The 20,046-nt window shown below is 43.3% G+C and overlaps 2 protein-coding genes across 3 annotated transcripts; both read left to right on the forward strand.

Annotated features, from left to right (window-relative positions):
- Nucleotides 1-389: 389 nt before the first annotated feature.
- LOC115395829 (cornifelin-like) lies at nucleotides 390-4,739 on the forward strand. 2 transcript variants are annotated; one of them, XM_030101497.1, is made up of 4 exons: nucleotides 390-393; nucleotides 2,646-2,749; nucleotides 3,888-4,042; nucleotides 4,436-4,739. In XM_030101497.1, exons 2-4 carry the CDS (start codon nucleotides 2,647-2,649, stop codon nucleotides 4,556-4,558), a joined length of 381 nt encoding a protein of 126 aa, XP_029957357.1. In that variant the 5' UTR covers nucleotides 390-393; nucleotide 2,646; the 3' UTR covers nucleotides 4,559-4,739. The 2 variants fall into 2 exon arrangements, with proteins under 2 accessions (XP_029957357.1, XP_029957356.1); XM_030101496.1 differs by lacking the exon at nucleotides 390-393 and having other exon boundaries at nucleotides 2,432-2,749.
- Nucleotides 4,740-5,975: 1,236 nt separating this feature from the next.
- On the forward strand, nucleotides 5,976-8,561 carry nhp2 (NHP2 ribonucleoprotein homolog (yeast)). Its single transcript, XM_030101493.1, has 4 exons — nucleotides 5,976-6,265; nucleotides 7,816-7,885; nucleotides 7,987-8,092; nucleotides 8,348-8,561. Exons 1-4 carry the CDS (start codon nucleotides 6,112-6,114, stop codon nucleotides 8,471-8,473), a joined length of 456 nt encoding a protein of 151 aa, XP_029957353.1. The 5' UTR covers nucleotides 5,976-6,111; the 3' UTR covers nucleotides 8,474-8,561.
- Nucleotides 8,562-20,046: the final 11,485 nt, after the last annotated feature.

Genomic DNA, 20,046 nt, shown 5'->3' on the forward strand with positions numbered 1-20,046 from the left:
GGCTAATACTCATAAAATGTGTATTAATCAACATTTTAAAAGTGATCTTTCAACAGAATTATTGTTTTGAAGAATTTATGAAAGCTAACAGTAAAATTCAGAAAGGAAAATTTCCTCTACATTTATTTAAATGCAGGAATTGATGCATAAATGGATTACAAACCTTATTCTGCTTCTGTAGATGTAAGTCAGCTCCACCGTTAACCTGGAAGTAAACAAGTCCCTGTTTGGGTATATTTTAGAAAGAGAGTCCAGGAATAGAAACAAATCCAGTGGTAACTGTCTGCTGAATCCTTGACGGTGAAGATAAACCATCCAACCAAACTAGTTCATCCGGTTCATCAGAAACTTCTGGGGGAAACGACCAATCAGATCAGTCTGAGGCTCACACAGGTAAGACACCACCTGTTTCTCTCTTCTTCACACAAAAGTCACTTTTTACGTCTTTACAGGGAATACAATCAGTCTTAGGTTCAAAATGTCATTTAATTCACTTCTACTAGACTGACATTTGGTTGGTTGGTTGGCTGGTTGGTTTCTTGGGCCGGTTGGTTGGTTGATTGGTTGGTGGGTTGGTTGGTGGGTTGGTGGATTGGTGGGTTGGTTGGTTGGTGGATTGGTGGATTGGTGGATTGGTGCATGGATGGTCGATATGTGGCATCTTTTCCTCACCAGACTGCATTCAAATATCTGCCAATTTAGAATGGCTTTGTTTCATTTTGTGTAATTCCTAAACACTGATTATGAGCCATCTTCTGTTAATCTTACATTCATGTTTTGTTTGTGAAAAATGATTCCAACACCAGACTCCACTCAGTTATCTGACACTTTCGCACTGTGTTGACTGAAACCTCTGATTATCTGAAAAGTAGAAGTACCAGACTCCATTCAGTTTTCACCTCATTCAAGGTTTTTTAATGATAATGCTGATGTCTTTTTCTTTCTTTTTATTTTTTTGATAATGTCCTCATTATATGTTTATGTGCCTACTGTCAGATATAAATGTACATGTACATCAGTCTTCATTGGTATTACTATTAGGTGGACGGATGGATGGATTGATGGATGGATGGACGGATTATGTTGTCTGTGTAGTAAAAGAAAAGTTTGTGTATTTTTAGACTAATCTTGGATTGTTAATATTCCAACCCAGACTGCTTCCAATTTTTTTTAATCATTTTTTGATATTTTTAAGGAATTTTTAAAACTCCATTCATATATCTGCCATTTTAACATTTATTGAAACAGGCTCCAAATTGCTCCTAAACTGAGACGAGCCCAAGCTGAACTCCATTCAACTTTCAGATAATAATTTATAGGTTTGTTATTTATTATTTAAGTATTTTCTTTCATTTTGTCATATTTTCATAAGCTAAGCCTGTACTGTGTTCTAATAAATTCTGTATTTAACTTTAAAGGGGCTGTATCATGCTTTTTTAGCTAGTCCAACCCCTAGAAATGGCATTAACATGGTAATCCTTTATTTTTGGTGCTTAGTAAAAGTCATTTTGTGTGAAATAAAAGTTTTTCTGGGGCTAATTCTGAAACCCGGAAGAGAAAACCTCCATTTCACTGAAAATCCCGCCTCTCCCCCTGTGGACTTTGACTGACAGCTACTTCAACCAGTCAGCGCTTCAAAACAAATACGCTGGCTAGCTTTAGCTCTTTAGCTCTAGCTTCTCCACACGTAAAGATACGCAAAAACGTCTTTTCCTGTTAGAAACTCACCAAGCGCATACCCTTCAGACCCTTCAGACCCTTCAGACTCTTGCTCTTGCTTGATTGTTGCTTTCAGACGCTGATTAAAGTTGATCTCCGTAATCAGAGTTACAAAAAGCAGCAACGCTGATTGCCGAGGGCCTGCGGGAGGGGGGCTCAGGGGAGCGGGAGGGGGGCTCAGGGGAGCCATCTTCACAGTGTGACGTGAACGTGGGAAACAGCGTTTTCACGGGTGCGGGAGGGGCTGCCTCTCTGAGCTGCACAAACACAAGGAAAGCTCAAACACGCAGGCACAAAGGAAAAAAACGCTTTGGGGGTGTTTCTGGTGAATACATAACTATATCACAAGGTTAAAACATACAAAAAGTGAATTTAGCATGATACAGCCCCTTTAATGTATCAGTGGAGTAATTTTGGAGGAAACCCTGCAGCTGTTACTCCACACCAGTCTCTATTTTAATAATAATGCATTGGTTTTATATAGTGCTTTTCGGGACACTCAAAGACACTTTACATTGCATTATTCATTCTCTCCATACTGGGTGATGGTAAGCTACTATTGTAGCCACAGCTGCCCTGGAGCAGACTGAGAAGCGAGGCTGCCAATCTGCGCCATTGATCCAACCACCACCAACCATTCACTCTCACAACTTTCATGCTAGGCAAGGTGGGTGAAGTGTCTTGCCCAAGGACACAACAACCTGCAGGAGCAGGGATCGAACCGCCAACCTTCCGGTTATAAGACGACCCGCTCTACCAACTGAGCTACTGTCGCCCCAATTTCTGATCATCTTACATTCTTGAATTCATAAACTTTATGGATTTCCTTGAATTGTGAAGCTGCTGATTAGACGCCACATCACTCTTCAAGTATTTGATCATTTCTACTGTCATTAAGATTCTGGATTCTGATTGGTCGGGTGCAGGATGAGCTGGACGGTGTCGACGCAGCCACAGGGCGAGAGTGTTCCCTACGAGGACGCCGAATGGATGTCTGGGATCTGCGACTGCTGCCAGGACAAGAGACAGTGTACAGTACACACCATCATTTTCTGATGTTTTGCGTTCGGAGTTGCCGCTAAAGAAACTTTTTGAAAACGGCTTCCAGAGTTTGTGAAATCATTTGTCCTGCTCGTGAGCTCCGTGGTCACAGTCAATAGGTTTTCTGCACATATGAGAGAAGATGAGCAGGAACAATGGAGGAGTCAGAGTGTTTGTGCTGCTCACTCTACAATGTAACAGCTCCATCGTCTGCATACGTGGAGACACATTCCTCACATTCAGATGCTGAGTGGAACATTACTTTGAAAAAAGACATTTCAGAGGAGCTTGGATGTTTACATCGTGTGCGTTGCAGAAACGCAGCGCTCACTAGAGGCCTGTCATCCAGACTGCAGTGTTTGAAGCATTTCCACATGAACAGACAGTTTTCACACTGTGGAATGTCTGAATGCTTCAGAACAGAGAGGACTGCAGCCGCCATCTTTCACTGAGGAATGCCTTTAATTTTGCATTATGCCAAAACAAATTAGCATGAAAAGATCGCATTCCATTGGATTGCATAGGTTTAAATTTATACAATTTCACATTTGATTAATTTTCCATGGATGTAATGTGTGTAACTTGGTAGCTTGAAACATTAGAAAGATAGAAAAGTTCTCTCCCAAAGCTGGTACGTTATGTGTGAACAGTGAAGTCAGTCTGAGGAAGCTGGATCCTCATGGATTGCCATACAGAAAAAGAACCACAGGATGGATGATCTCTCCTCACTGTCAAAATACTTCCTGTGCAATATTTACCAATGATCAATAATTTCTATTCTACAATATATATGGTTAACTGAAAAAAACACTCAATTGCTGCCATATATATATATATATATATATATATATATATATATATATATATATATATATATATATATATATATATATATATATATATATATATTTCCTTGCTTTCAGCAGATCCATTCTTTTAATATATTTAGTCCAATCAAAGTGTTTTTGTAAATTCCATGTCTTTTATTTTGAAATTAATAGGAAGACTTGTTGTTGTTGTTGTTGTTATGACCTTTTTTGATGTTTTTGCAGTTGTTGACCTTGCTGTTGTTGTCGTTGCCATTGTTGACATAACTATTGTTGACGTTGCCGTTGTCTTCCCTGCAGGCTGTTTTGCCTTCTGGTGTTGCCCTTGCTTCGCCTGTCGGACCACTAAAGAGTTTGGTCAGTGTCTCTGTCTCCCCCTGCTGGACATCTGCGGCTGCAACCGTCCCATCACCATGTCCATGAGACTGTCGGTGCGACGCCGCTACGGTATCAGAGTAAGCACAAGAAACCACACGTCCTCGGAAAAACCCTGATGTTTTCCTATAAAATTCAAAGCTAATATTCAGTTAGCGTGGATGACTTCAAGTCTTCTAGTATGATGTATTTTTAATGCTAACTTTACCCTTTATGCTTTCACTATTTACATATACATAATATATATATATATATATATATATATATATATATATATATATATATATATATATATATATATATATATATATATATATAATATATATATATATATATATATATATATATATATATATATATATATATATATATATATACTAGATCTTCATCAATTAATTGATTTTCATCTGTGCCGCTCAGGACCCTCAGTATGTAGTTTCTTTAACCCCCCCCTCCCCCCGTGCTGCGTTCAGGGCTCTCTGTGCAGAGACTGCCTGTTCTCCACCTGCTGCACGGCCTGCGTCTGGTGTCAGATGTCCAGAGAGATGAAGATGAGGGAACTTCCCACCGTGCTGGGAGACATCATCAGCCGCTGAAAACATTGTCTCTCGACCATCACTTCTGTTTATATTCTCTATTTATTGGTCAAATATTAGTCACAAAGTTTTCTCTTCATCAATGTGATGTTTATTTATCTCTGTTTATGTCTGCATTCTATTTCAACATTATATTCTGTTAAAATCATCAGAGTGTTTAATAAAGTTTTTTTTCACTGTTGGTTCTCTTTATGCACTTTCTATTCACAAAAAAAACAACAACTTGTACATTAATCCACATTATTCACAAGCAAATCTCCCGATTTTTCTCCAAACAGATAAAACACGATATCAGATTTATGATTATTAAAGTAGCATAATTAATTTTTGTTTTATCCATCATTTTATGCATCAGGAGAACAAAAAGGAAAGTGTGAATCTGTAATTCACAGACCTGTAATTCTAATTTGAAATGTATGATGATTTGAGTTCATGTGTTATAATGGGTGAATGAAGAAAATTTACTTTGAAACAGTGCTGAAGAGGATTCTGGCCAGATTAACACATATATATATATATATATATATATATATATATATATATATATATATATATATATATATATATATATATATATATATATATATATCCTTGTAATTTTATTTATTAAGAGCTTTTTTTCTCCCTTTCATGCAGAATTATGACATGTTTCTAAAAAAATGTTTAAAATCCACTTATACCTTGGTATTTATTCAGTTGGTATTTCAGTTAAAATATTTAGATTTTCTCTAAAAAAAAAGTTTCCTTTTCTTAGAATCATTACTTTTTGTCCACTGAATTTTTTTTCCTTTGAAATTCTGAAATTAAAGCCAGAATCGTTACTTTTTATTCTTTGCTGTTCTTGTAGTTTTTTTTTGTTTTTTTTTTTGTGAGATGTAAATCATAGAGTTTTTCCTCTTATCTTTTTATTTTTCCTTTTATCCTTTTTTATCCTTTTATTTTTCTCATTTTTATGTTTAGAATCATAATCCTCGTTGTCATTGATTGACGCTTGTTTCCCCCTTGGAATTTAAAACAAAAGTCAGATGTTTTTTTTAAGAAAAATAATTTTGAATTTCTGGGAATGGAATTCCATTTTCCTCGTATAATTCTGACTTCTTTTTTTTTTGAAGTCTCAGATTAACTTCTATCTTCCTTTTTTTTCACTGAGGTTGTTGAAATTATTTGCTTCAAAACGTCTGTCTGTGTGTGTGTGTGTGTGTGTGTGGATGAAAAGGAAATAAATAAGCTGGTGAACTGCAAATCGCTGCAGTTCCTCTCCGGGCCGCTGGGGGTCCGGTATGCTCTGTGTGTTCTGCTGCATTTTCATCTCCAGGCCGCTGAGGGTCCAGTGTGCTCTCTGTGTTCTGCTACAGTTACCCTCCGGGCCGCTAGGGGCGCTCGTCTTCCTCCTCTGCTCCTGTTTTACCCGCTCGAGCAGCAGAAGAAGAAACCGGAACACGTGTTTGTCGCAACGAGGATCAGCTGGAGAAGTTTATATCTGAAAAAGCAGCGGAGTCTGGTTGTGTTTGTTTTCTGTTCTGTCTTTTTTACATCCGCTTTGCTGTTGCGGGATGACGAAGGTGAAGAAGGAGAAGGTGGAGGCGGAGGAGGCTGCTGGAGCCCCCGAGAAGTCCTACCAGGAGCTGATCGCCAACCTCAACGCCATCGCTCAGCCGCTGGCCTCCAAGAAGCTCAGCAAGAAGCTCTACAAGTGCGTCAAGAAGGGTGAGATCCGCACGGAACGGCGCAAAAACACGACGTGGCGGCGATAAACTCCACCGTTCTGACAGGAAACGGTTCCAGAACGCAGTAAATAAACATCAGGAGCGCCACAATGGAGGAAGACACGCTGCTGAAGTATCTGTTCATCAGTTCTTCTGAGTAAAACTACCAGATCCCTTTCAACAAGCCATTGAATCAGTTTTCCGGATGTAAACAATAAGGACGTTGAAATGAATCGTCCTTTGTAATTATTTTGGAGTGTGTGAATCAATTTACAGGAGTAATGTTTTAAAATTAATCTTTATATGCCGACATAACCGCAATGATTAGCTTGACTTGTCTTCATTAAACTGCATCGTGTAGAGTTGATCTAGTTTATCAACTTTAAAATTGTTCTTTCAAAAACTATCTTTACTAACAATATAGACCTTAAATTACTTTCCCTGTTCGAAATGAACACTTCAAACGTATGATATAAATCTTTTCATTCAGTCTTAAGGGTTGAGTTTGTAATGTTTTTTGGTCTTTTTCGTATCTTATATATAAGTATCACATAGTCCACATTGTCAACCACCAGACTCCATTCAGAAACTGATTTAAAGATCTACTCTTGAGATCCTGACAATAACCTTGTTGTTGGACATTAAATGAGACGCTGTCATAAGAGTCTTTTAAATAACCGTTAGGTTTCATTGAAGTGTTCAGTTTTGGGTTCTGGAGACTGTTTTAATGAGAAACTGAGAACTGTTCATATTATCAGTGCTGAAATTCAATTCATTCAGAATGAATCCATTCACCTACTGTTATTATGAAAAGGTGGGAATATGAAACGTGACTTTCGATCCAGGCTGCAGGACTCACATCAGACCACCTCCTGATTTTTAACTGATCTAATCAAACATATCCTGATGAGAAGCAGCACCTTCTTCACCTCCGTGTGTTCTTTATTTCATTTCATTGTTTTCATTTTATTAGTTTATTCCGATCATATTTAAAAGTATACCAACCAAAGAAACACCACTGAAAACCAGGTTGACCAAAAAGGTTTAGGCTGAAGCTACTGAGCTTATACATGCCCAACCTTCTTATTGTTCAACATTTATAACAGAGCAAAACAAAACAATCTCAACAACCAATGAGTAGTTAATATTCCAACAAATAACTAAAAAGAAATAGAACTGCACAAAATATATAAAAAAAAAGGAGCAAATACAAAAGAATTCCTGAAAAATTCTTCCTGGCCCATCAGTTAATCTTTAGAGTGATGTATTTACACCTATACACATACATACTTGCAGATACTGATCCATACACAAAAAAGCTGGGCTTGTACACACATATGTATATGTACATAGCCAAATTTACATACATGCACTTTTTTCTTCTTCTCTTCCTTCATCTTTCTATTTATTTATTTTTAATACCTCCTCTTCCCTCTTCCCCTTTCCGTTCCCGATTCCATGTAATCTGGTTTTCCTGCCTGAATGTGCGCCGACATGCGAACAAACACGTTTTGCGACGCCGTCTCAGCCTCTGCTCTTCTCCGTTTTCAGCGGCCAAACTGAAGAACATCCGGCGAGGAGTGAAGGAGGTCCAGAAGTTTATCAACAAGGGAGAGAAGGGGTGAGAGGGCGGCCGTGTCTGAAGTCCTGAAGCTGACTGTCCTCCTGCAGTGTTAACTGAGTGATGAGTGTTACATGTGGAGTTGTGTTCTTCCTCTGCAGCCTGGTGGTGTTGGCGGGCGACACGCTGCCCATCGACGTCTACTGCCACCTGCCCGTCCTGTGTGAGGACCGCAACCTGCCGTACGCCTACATCCCGTCCAAAGTGGTGAGTCTGCTTTAAAAAGACAACTTTTAACACTGATGACGATACTAAAAATTTTATTCTAATAAAGTTTCTTCTTTGCTAACACGACCCATCATATTATAAAATATTAATGATCACATATAGAAGACTAAGTTTGCTGTAAGCCTTTATGTTTAGTAATTAAAACACTCAGTTCAGATTTGAAAAAAAAAATCAATTTAGAGTGTTTTTATCGTGGCGTTTAAACTAAACTGAGGACTTGCTGTGTTCCTGGAGGATTTGGGTTCGTCAGCGGGCTCCAAGAGGCCGACCTGCGTCATCCTCATCAAGCCTCACCAGGACTACCAGGAGGCGTACGACGAGTGTGCGGACGAGATGAGCAGCCTGCCCAAACCGCTGTAGCCCGGCGGCCTGACGGCGGGGCCGCGGAGGTTTTTGAGTTTTTGATTTTGTATAAAAGCTGATGTTTGTTTTTTAAATAAAAGATGTGAAACAAGTCAGTGTGTCGGACGTTTTTCCTGTTTAAAGTCTGAAGATTATTTCACTCCGGCTGCATCTGACTTTATTTGGATGACCTGGACAGTAGTCAGCATTCAGGCACATCCTGGCAAAACGTATCGAAAACAAGTGATGGATGCTCAAGACCAGACGGGAAATTAGTTGAACATGCAAAGTAATCTTGAGTACATAGACGAGTTGTTTGGAAAAACCTGAAGGTAATTTGGCTCTTTGTTTATTGGTGTATATTGGTACGTTTTTCAAAATAAAAATGAAAGAAGTCTTTCTGCATTCCTGGATCAAGTCAGTAACTGGAGACACGTTTCAGTTCTGCCATAACTATAAATAATCTTAGAAAATGTAGAATGAGAAAAATGCATGGCTCTGAATTACAGATCCTTTCCAAGAAATTAGATTATCGTGGAAAAGGTTATTTCCATAATTCCCTTCAAAAAGTTCAACTTCCATAGGTTACACAATTAAGGCTCAGAATTTAAAATATTTCAAGTGTTGATTTGTGTATTTTTACATAATTTGGGCTTCCAGCTTCTAAAACCCATGAAAACAGGATTTAAAAAAAAATCAGAATACTGTGGAGAAACCAGGCCAAGGTTTGCAGGACATGAATGTTTTAAACTGAGTTTGAACTCAAAGCTCCTGCACAGGTTTCCCCGGGCGTCACTAACTTGCTTCAGCTCGGTTCAGTCTGGGGTTAGTTCTAATGTTTGGGAAAGGCGTCGTGTTTCCAGTTATGTCTGAACTTTGCTGCCGGTGTCCTGCAGGGATCGGTACTGGGACCCGCTCCGTTCACTCTTTACAGTGAATACCATATGTGAGGTTTTAAAAACACCCGGTTTGTTTGCAGACGACCTGTTGTCTGTCCAGGTGAAAGGTCACAGTTTACCCGGAAGCTACAGTCAGCTTGAGAGCGACAGATGAAGTGCCGTGACCGCCCAGCAGGGGGCGTGACTGCTCCTCCTGTCAGTCAGAATAACTTCTTGTGAAAGCTGGATTTTCATCCTCTGTAAATCTAATGGCCCTGAGTCCAGTCAGTGCATACTATGATCAGTTCCAGTGGTTACTGCGGTTGTTTCCAGCTGTGCACCGCTCTTCCCAAAGGGAGTTTTCCTGTTTCTTGTAAATAAGGCTGTATGTTTTTCTTCTGCTTCTGTGAATAAATTTGAATTGCAAAGAGCACATGCAATAAAAACAAGAAACATGTCTCGTGCTCATTTCCTCCACTAAATCCAACAATATGTAACTTTCCTGTAGTTTCTAATGACTGTGTGAATCTGGTTTCTGCCTGGAGGATTTTTCCCGTTCGAGTCACCAAGATGTGGCTTTATTTGCGTTGAAAACACTTCCAGAGTGATCTGTCATCAGGAAAACATGAAGGCTTTTGACTGTCTGGTTGATGAACGAGGCTTTCAGGACTTTTCACCTTCATGACATGAGAAGCTGCTGCTGAGGAGTGAGCTGTCCATGCTGATCCGGTCACTCGCCTTAGCAGGTTGTCGACTGGATTTTGCTGTATTGTATTTTTTTTGTGTCTTTCTTATAAAGAGTAGTCGTGTCCTGCTTGGCCCGTGGTCCTGGAAGACGTGGCTGTCGGAGCAGCTGCAGTGAAAGTCCTCTGACTGTAAATCCTCCTCCTCCTCTTCCTCCTCCTCCTCCTCCTCCTCCTGGCCCGTTGTGCCGGCGTGCCGGGACTCGTCCACGCCGCCGTGTTGATAAACTCCTGTCATCTCCGAGCCCCAGGCAACAGAAACTTTCCACTGCTGAGAGCCAGACGGCGGAGAGACTCGGCTGGCCTCCATCAGGCCTCAGGGGCCCTGGACCCTGGACCCTGGACCCTGGACCCTGGACCCTGGACCCCGGACCCCGGACCCCGGACCCCGGACCGGCAGTGTGTCGCTCACCAGTGCCTCGCTGTACTACTGTAGAGTCCTTGGACTCTCACACCAACGCTGCACATGATTAAAACATGGCTGATGCACTAATTACGTGTCCAGAGTCTCATCCAGGGTCTAGTTCCTCTTGGGGGGGGGTCCAGAGTCCAGAGTCTTAACACTCCAGCTACAGAGAAAGAAGCCCCTAGATGAATTCTGTTTAAATCTCCACTTTTAGATTATAAATCCAGGATTAAACTATTTTCTAACCTGAACTTTGTCTTGAAGCAGGAGGAAATAATTCAAGAGATTTTTTGTCCAGAGGGATCCGGATATGGTCTCTATTTATAAGTAAAGGTAAGACCTTAATGAAGGTTTTTGGGCGAGTCATGCATCACATGGTCTAAATATCAATATTTCCTTGTGCGTTCATTGATTTTTATAATTACTTACTTGATTTATTCAATATTCTGTTACTTTAAGATCTTGTTCTATTCTGTGTGGAGCGACAGCAAAGCTTTTTCTTCTAGGATGAATAAAGTGGGGCTGGATGATAAAGCCTCACAATGAGACGGTCTTAGGTTCAAGTCCTGTCCGGGACCTCTCAGTGTGGAGTTTGCATGTTCTCCCCAAGGGTGAGTTTCGTCCAGCAGTCCATAAACATGCATGTGAGGCGAATGGGTGTCTCTAAATCAAGCCTGGGTGTGAATGTGAGAGTTCGTCTGTCTCTGATGGACTGGAGACCTGTCCAGGACAGACCCTGTCCAATAACTGGTTTGGATCCATTATTTAGTGGTTTATATTGGATTAAATTGGTTTAGTTGGGTTGGAAACTTGGGTTTAGATCTGCCATAAACTAGATTTCATTTGTTATAATTGAGTTAGTGGAATTATAAACTGGTTTGGATGCATTCTAGCTGGTTTATATCCATTATGAAATAGTTTACATCTGTTGTAACTGGCTTGGCTAAATGATAACTCATTTAGATTAATTATAACTTCTTTGGATGAGTTACAAATTATTTCCACTGAGTTCAACATATGTTTCAATGTGTCATAAACTAGCTTGCATGTGTTATAAGTGGTTTACTGGAGCTAGAAACTGGTTTAAATCTGATATGTTAGTTAACTGTACTTTTAACTGGAGCTAGTTAGTTGAGTCATAGCTGGTCTAGATTACTTTTAACTGGTTTGGATTTGTTAGAAATTAGTTTACATGAGGTATTATTTGTTTAGTTATGATATAAAGTGGTGTAGATGAAGGAAAAAGTGTTTAGATCTGGAGTTTTATGTCTTATTTCTTTTGGCTTTTTGGTTTGAAGGACAGATTCTTGAAAGGCTTGTTGGATTTCTGATGAGGTTCAGGTGGATTTGAAGACGTCCCGTCGAGGAGGAGGGTTTGGTGCTTTGCAGCTGTGGTTCGGTTGATGTTTGGTGATTCACCTGAGATATCTGCAGCCGTACCTTCACAGCTTGTGGCTCCATTTCCCCATTAGGAAACCTCTGGAGTGAGACTGTGGAGCTGGCGGCGTGGCGTGCGCTCCGGGCTCCAGTCTCACGTTTGTCACCTGCAACGAGTCGAGTCACAACTTGATTTGAACGGACGGGTGGAGGTGAGCTGGCGGTCGGATCGTCATGCTGGTATCCTGGCAGACCCCTATGCCTCCGGCGCGGCCGTTACGGCGACACCACATCGGATCCAGTTTAACCCCCAACGATCGGCACGCCCCACCTGTCTGCCGGAGGAGCCTTCAGAACCCGCGAGAGAACGTCTGAAGACTCACAGAACATCAGACGACCATTCAAAAGACAAGATACACCACCACAGAGCCTCAGGACTCCCCGGACGCTCTGTTAGGAGCCTTTTACTAAGCGAGCTAGGCTAACCCGAAATCTCTGCGATGGTTTCAGACCGTGTTCCAACAACACAGCAGATCTCCAGTCTCCTTATTCTCAGTGCATCAGTGGCAGTTTACATAGGACCACGTCGTGCGTGTGTGTGTGTGTGCGCGTGTGTGTGTGTGCGTTCTTGTATTTCTATCCTTGTCGGGGCCAAATGTCCCCACAAGGATAGCAAAACGTGGAACGACGTGCCTTGTGGGGACCTTTTTCCGGTCCTAAGTAGGAGAAACAGTGTTTTCTTGACCATGTTGTTGTTACTGAAAAAAGTAAAAGTGCAAAAACATTTCTTTAGGGTTAGGCTTTGTTGTGGTGTGGGTTAGGGTTAGGGTAAGGGTCAGGGTTAGGGGCTAGACATGAATGGGAGTCAATGGACGGTCCCCACAAGGATAGAAATACAAGACTGAGCGTGTGTGTGTGTGTGTGTGTGTGAGATCAGTCAGCTCTCACTTTGCAGCAGTCTGAGATGCAAATGACACGGTTGGTCGGGGGGTGGTGGGGTGGTAGGTGGTGGGGGTGGGTTAGGTAGAGAGGGGTGGGGTTGGGGGTGGGGGTGGGTTGGGCGGAGTCTCTGCCTCCACACGCTGCAATCAGGCGGCGTGTGGCGGTAAACAGAGGGCACACTCCTCCTCCTCCTCCTGTTGTGTCAATAACAGTCTGATGAAAACTATCAGATCCTGAAGGCTTTGAGAGTCGGCCTGTGATGTGTGTGTGTGGTGTAAACACACGGCACACTTAGCTAAACACACACACACACACTCACTCGGCAGACGCACAACCCACAGCTCCTCTCTGTGTTGAATTATTTCATAATGAACCTTCGGCTGTTTCACAGTTCTTGCTGTTCGATGGGACAGTGAGGCGTTTTGGGTGGATGTTTCCAGAAGTCAGACACTTTTTGAACCCCGCATTTAACTTCTCGTTTTGATGTTTTGCAGAGAGCTACAGAAAAGGAAGGTGGAACTTTATGAAGTTAAGGTTGATGTAAAAATAGAGTAAAATGCATCTTTTCAGAAAAGCACCACGATCATAATAAACAGCTGTTCTGCTCATGATGGACAATCAGAGCAGAGTTCTCCTCCAGCGTGTCGCGCCTCCCAGAGTCCTGGAGGAGAAGTTTCAAAAGTGAACAGAGTTTTTGATGTTAATGTAAAGTTTCTGTAACCTGCAGCATTTTAATCCTGATGGCTACACGTTGCTTTAGTTCTCCTCTCTGCAGTAAACAGGAGTTTGGAAAAATGGAAACTGTCTTGTGCATGCTTATAGTGAGCTGAAAACAGAGAGACAGCAGCTCTGCAGCCTTCATGATGAAACGAGCCTTTTTAACTGAAATCCTTCATATGAAGCCACCAAACATGTTTGATTGTTAAATTGAGACATTTGATTACATTTTTATCTGATTCTCGTTTGTTTTGTTGATTTTTTTTTAACCACTTTAGCCAACCTACTCATCTTAGGCCTGCTACATTAACTATTCTGTTCTTGCTATTCCTGGTTGAAGCTATTTTAGCTGTTTTAGACACTTCAGCTGTTTCATTTTTCCTATCAAAGTTTTCTCTTTTAATCCTATTGACAAACTGTAGTGTTTTTATTTTTGCTGTTAAGGCCATTTTGATGCGTTTCAACATTTTCGCCTTGTTTGCGTTTTCACCTTTTGTCATGCTTTTGGCTGTTTCAGCCATTATTTCTGTTTTTTCTCCCTCTTGAAATAATCTGTTGCATTTTAGTTCATGTTCATTTTGTCCATCTTGCTCTTTGTTCATTGAATCAGTTCTGTGAAATCTTCAAGGAGCCACTTTACTCATTTATTACAGTGAGTTATTGCATTTCTGAAGCACAATGGGACAAACGAGAGCTTTGATAAAATTGATTGAGAAAAAAAAAGTAGGAACCTGATCAGTTCGTTTTCAACAGTTTTTATTGTTCCACACTTTCAGCTCATATTTACAAAATAAAATCACCAGCTTATTTCAGAATATGTGAAATGATAAATAAGAATCTCTCTCTCTCTCTCTCTCTCTCTCTCTCTCTTTCTCTCTCACACACACACACACACACACACACACAGACACACACACACACACACACACACACACACAGACATCTCAGTGTGAACACAGAGCCTCACTGACGCCCCCCCACAGCAGAGTCTGGTCGAGTTCCTGCAGACGCTGCTTCTCCTGGAACTCCAGCTGAGGCTCGGCGTACAGGGAGGGCGAGCCGGGCGGACGGCCAGCCGGGGCCAGGGCCGGGGGGGAGGCGGGGTGAAGGGAGGTCAGCTGACTGGGGGGGTGGACATGTGGAGGAGGAGAGGACCTGCTGGGTTCCCACTGTGGCACCACGGCGCTGGGCGAGAATGACGCGCTGCAGTCCTGGGGAGGGGCGGGGGGGGAGGTGCTGTCTGGTACCTGCAGACCCGGCGAGGAGCAGCCGCCCTGAAGAGCAGCATCGGGGAGGAAGAACGAGTCCTGAAGGTGGCTCAGGATGCTGCACAGGTCAGAGGCGATCGCAGGCAGCTCGCCATCATTGCTGCTGCTGCAGTGCATGCTGGGAAGTTTGGGGCTAGGCTCTGATGATGGGGTGGATGAAGGGGAGGAGGCGGAGGAGGAGGACTCCCTGTCTGGAGTCAAGGCGTCAGACTTCCTCTTCCTCTTACGGCGGAAGTTTCCGTTGTCAAACTCTTTGTCGCAGTTTGGGTCCAGAGTCCAGTAACACCCTTTACCTGCAGGAGGGAAAACACACATTAAATCATCTGCTGAGAACCTCGCCGCTGCTCATCCAATCCACTGTGACCTCCAACGACTGTCAGGACCAGGAGTGGAGCTCGGGTACGACGGCCTCACCTGGGTCGCCCTCGTCCCGGGGAACTTTCCTGAAGCACGTGTTGAGCGACAGGTTGTGTCGGATGGAGTTCTGCCAGCTGGCTTTGCTGCGGCTGTAGAAGGGGAAGTTGTCGGAGACGTAGCGGTAGATCTGATTGAGCGTCAGCCGCTGTTGGGGCGCGCTCTGGATCGCCATGGCGATGAGCGCCGAGTACGAGTAGGGCGGGCGCATCAAGCTCAGGACCTCATCGGGCGGGGACCAGGAGCCACTGGAGATGTTGTAGAGGTGGGGGAAGAGACCTCCAAACATCGGCAGGAGTCCAGGAAGGAGTCCTGAAGCAGAACCTGAAGAGAGTCTTGAAGAGGGTTCTTGAAGGTTTCCTGGAGGGAGTCCTTGAGGAACACCAGAAGGGAGTTCTTGATGAAATCCTGGTTGGAATCCTGATTGGAAAACTTCAGGAAGTCCTGAGAGGGATCCTTGAGGGACGCCTGAAGAGAAACCTGGAAGGAGTTCTGAGGATGGTTCTTGAGGGTTTCCTGGAGGGAACCCTCTGAGTCCTCCTGTGGCCCCAGATGTGGGCCCCTGGTCAGCACTGTTGGTCCAGAAGAGGGAGTGGCTTTGGTTGGCTGTTGGGGCCCAAAGGGTCTCTGGAGGCTCCGGGGGGCCGTAGAGGCTGAAGTCTGATGGATCGAGGCCCAGAGACGGAGCATCCTGATGGGTGAGGAAGGGGGGCGGCAGGAGGGGGTGCAGGGTCTGCTGCTCCATGACTGTGTGCTGTGCTCCTCACCTGAGACACACTTAAAGCCCCCGCCGCCCTGCCACCCCGCCCCCCGGCCCCTCTGATTGGCTGCCGCCGCTGTGCTGGGATTTGAATAAGAACAGGTTGGGTGGACGGCCCGAGGCGTCTGGGGGCCGATGCAGACGTATGTCAACACGTCTCCTGACAAATGGCTGATTGAGCCTCTTTTTACAGTTTCAGACGTTACGGGAGTCGCTGCAAGTCGCTGATTCACAGAGAAATTCAAACAAACTCTAACTGTCTGCAAGTCTCCAATCACAGCTGCTCCTTCTGCCCAAAACACGAGTCCGAGGTCTTCCAACAGCTTTTATCTGAAGCATGTCGCACCCCACCTGGCTTTCATGCAGTTCTACAGAGAATCTTCTCATTCTGGACTCTCAGAAGAACCAGTGTCAGGCTGAGCTGTGGAGGTGGAAGCAGCTGAAGCAGATTCGCCAGATCAGGTTTTCTCATCAGGTCTATCAATCTCTTCATCTTCCTGCTCTGCTGCTTGGTTGAGAAACTCAAGACAACATTTTCATTAAAAAAACTAAACCTGAATAAACCTTGATCTGTTGTGATGGAGGCTCTTTGAGGAGTCGGGGTCACGACAGTCGGAGGGAAGGTTTTTCCTGCCCTCATCGATAAAGATCCCTATTGTCTGATGTCCAATTGTCTGAGTCAAATAAATGTTGATGCATGGGCAATTGCAAAGCTTATCGCTCTGACTGTGTCTGCACTGTATTATCATGTTTTTAAACTGGATGACTGGTAGCCTCTTGTAATTTTCCCCTTGTGGGACTAATAAATTCATTCATTCATTCATTCATTCATTCATATACTTTGTGTGATTCTTTGGATTTTTATTGTTTTGAAACGAATCCTCAACGTCACATCACTTCTTGAGAAGAACAAAGGTAACGTGGTGACAGGATCAAACAGCCTTGTTTTCTCAGAGCTTCAGGGGATGAATTCATGAGTGTGTTTAAGTGGAAACTGTTTAAATGAGGTCCACTGAGAATGATGACGATGGCGGCCTGCAGAGTTGAGGGTCTGTAAACGCCTCGTTATGGGCTGAGGGCCTTTAATGTCCTGTGATTGTTGGTGAGTGTGAACACAAACAGAGTGACAGCTGCTGTTTGAGGCGTCGCTCGCTCCCCTTTGTTCCGCTCACCTCCACAAACACAGTCACAGTCAGCCAGTCTGCTGCCGCAGCAGCAGCACCACCCTCCAACCTCCACCCATCAGCCTCCACCCATCAGCCTCCATCTACCAGTTTCCATCCATCATCCTACACCCATCAGCCCCCACCCATCAGCCTCCATTCATCAGCCTCCAGCCTCCAACCACTAGCATCCACCCACCAACTTCCATCCATCAACCTCCATCTACCAGTTGCCATCCATCAGCCTCCACCCATCAGCCTCCATCCATCATCCTTCACCCATCAGCTTCACTCCATCAGCCTCCATCCACCATCTGTCAACTTCCACAGCCACCCTCCATCAACCATGCTCCAACCATACGTTTCCATCGACAACCAATTAGCCACCATCCACAATCCTTCGTAGATCAAGCTCTGATTACCACCCACCACCCAGCATCTACAAACCACCATCCATCATCGTGTGTTCACCACAAACCAGTCTCCATCCATCAACCTCCATCTCCAGCCTGCAGCCACCAGACTCCACCCATCAAGCTCTACCATCATACACAGCCTCCATTTAGCTCCATCTGCAAACCACCATTCATAGCATCCAGCTACCACTGACTGGGCTCCAAGCACCATCTACTGAGCACCATCCACCAAGCTCCAGCCATCAGGCAGTACGTATCTACCAGCCTCTATTAGGATTTAAATCATTCTAATAAACTGAAAACTATAAAATATCAAAATTCCTCATTAAAACTTTAAACAATTTGGTGACACAAATATATCCACCAATATTCATAAAAAGCTACAATATCAAGTCAGTTTAAGTACCTTGAAAAATTTTTGTTGTTTGTGTGTGTGTGTGTGTGTGTGTGGGGGGGGGGCGAGCGAGCGAGCGATCCGCTCACTGCCAGACTGATGGCTGGCTGCCATACATTTGCATAACGTCACACAGATCATGACACTCTGAAAGTAAGATTTAAAGTTCTGTGCTTGAAAAAAGTTCATTTTTATTTCCAAGTTGCACTTCCACGGCTCAGACAGTAGGTGGAGACAGACTTCTTTTATTGACGGATCTTCATTTCCCTTTGCAGACCCTCTGGGATTTTGCGATGTTGCGATAGCAACTATCGACGCAACTTCAACAAATCCAAACGATTCCAACAAGGCTGGCATCTTTTTTTGTTTGATTTTTTTAAAATAAATTTTCATGTAAATATTTCAACACATATAAACACAAATGAACACAATGGTCACATTATAAGTATCAATTGCACAACACCTGATTTGAGAACAAATTGTTGTGCCTCAAACCTCTTCCAAACAGAGGCGAGGCAAAAAGTGACAACTGAGCCAAAATATGCAACCAGACCTTTAAAAAAAGAAAAGTACATAAAAATTACAAAAATAATAATGATAATAATAAAGTACAATAAATTACACCAAGGAAGAGGAAGAAAAAAAAGAAAAAGAAAGAAAACAACAATTACTATTCTATATGTTCCACGTGCTAGTTGGAGTTACCATCTCGTTGGAGGGATCTAATATGGGCTGTAAATGGTAACCAGATTTGTTAAAGGGTAGGCGATGTTGTCCAAAAGCACTTTTTGTCATACTGAGTGAAATGCTCCTTGCCCCCTGGGAGAAGTCAATACATTATGTCACAGGTGTCAAACTCGTGCCAGAAAGGGCCGAGTGGCTGCAGGTTTTCGTTCCAACCAAGCAGGAACACACCTGACTCCACTCATGTCATCAAGCTACACTGAAGACCTGACGCCGTGACGAGTACGCTAATCATTTCACTGTCGAACATGGGAGTGTGTACGTGTGTGTGTGTGCACCCGGCTTCCACCATCTTCTGCAGGAGCTGCGCCTGGACGACGGCCGGTTCCAGTGCTACTTCAGGCTGACGCACGGTTTCCACCTGAAGCGGTGAACAAATGAAATTGGGCACGCTGCTTGCCGCTCGCCACTCGCCACTTGCCGCTTGCCTTGGCGTCACGCTAACTGTTCTGCGTGGTCGGAGCCCTACATGGCCCACGTCAGCACCTCCGTGACGACCTCCACGCTGATAGGCTGTCCTGGCGCCAATTCACTTGAAAAGTTCAATTATTTCAACTCGAGCGACAAGCGTCGAGCCATGAAACGGCAGCCGGCGATCGGCGATCATCGAGCGGTGGAGAGTAGCAGTGCAAGTTGACGGGCGCGCCAATTTTTCGCTGGAAACGCTTGCGCGGCCGCCCGCCACGTCATCGGTTGCCGCCCGTCGCCTGCTGCTCAAGATTGAGCAGCAATTGCGTCATTACATTGACTTTGTATGTAATCTCATCGCACGAAAAATTTGCGTCGCGTCCGGTGGAAACACATCGTAGGACTCAATGGCAGCACAAATGAAGGAAGTATGAACACGTTTCAGAGCTGACACTAGAATGTAGTTTATCATCAGCTGAAGGTTTGTATTCAAAGAGGGTAGTATACAACTTAGATATTGGACCCTTGTGAACAGGATTAAAGAATGTCAATCAGATTATTTGTAGGGGCAGCAGGAAAACCAGGGAAATTGGTACAGACAAAGGTTCAAGCTTGCACATATTTAAAGAAGGTAACAGTGGAAGAAAATTGCATTTAAAGATATCTGAAAAATTCTTTGTTACACAAATGCCAAGGTATTTAATTTTTTTCTGGAGACATCTTAAATTGTAGTTTTGAAATGGGTTAGGATAAAGCCAAAATATCAACAGGTAAAAGTTTGCTTTTATGAAAATTAAGCTTATATCCTGAAATCTTTCCAAATCTCTTCAGTAAAGCTAACAGATAGAATGGTCAGGGTCAGAGATGAATAATAATATGTCATCAGCATATAAGGCCAGCCTGTGTTCACTACCCTCTCCTGACATCGAAAATATTTGATTGGCTCGAAGGACTATCGCTA

This window comes from Salarias fasciatus, chromosome 10 (genome assembly GCF_902148845.1).
Source record: "Salarias fasciatus chromosome 10, fSalaFa1.1, whole genome shotgun sequence".
Lineage (NCBI taxonomy): Eukaryota > Metazoa > Chordata > Actinopteri > Blenniiformes > Blenniidae > Salarias > Salarias fasciatus.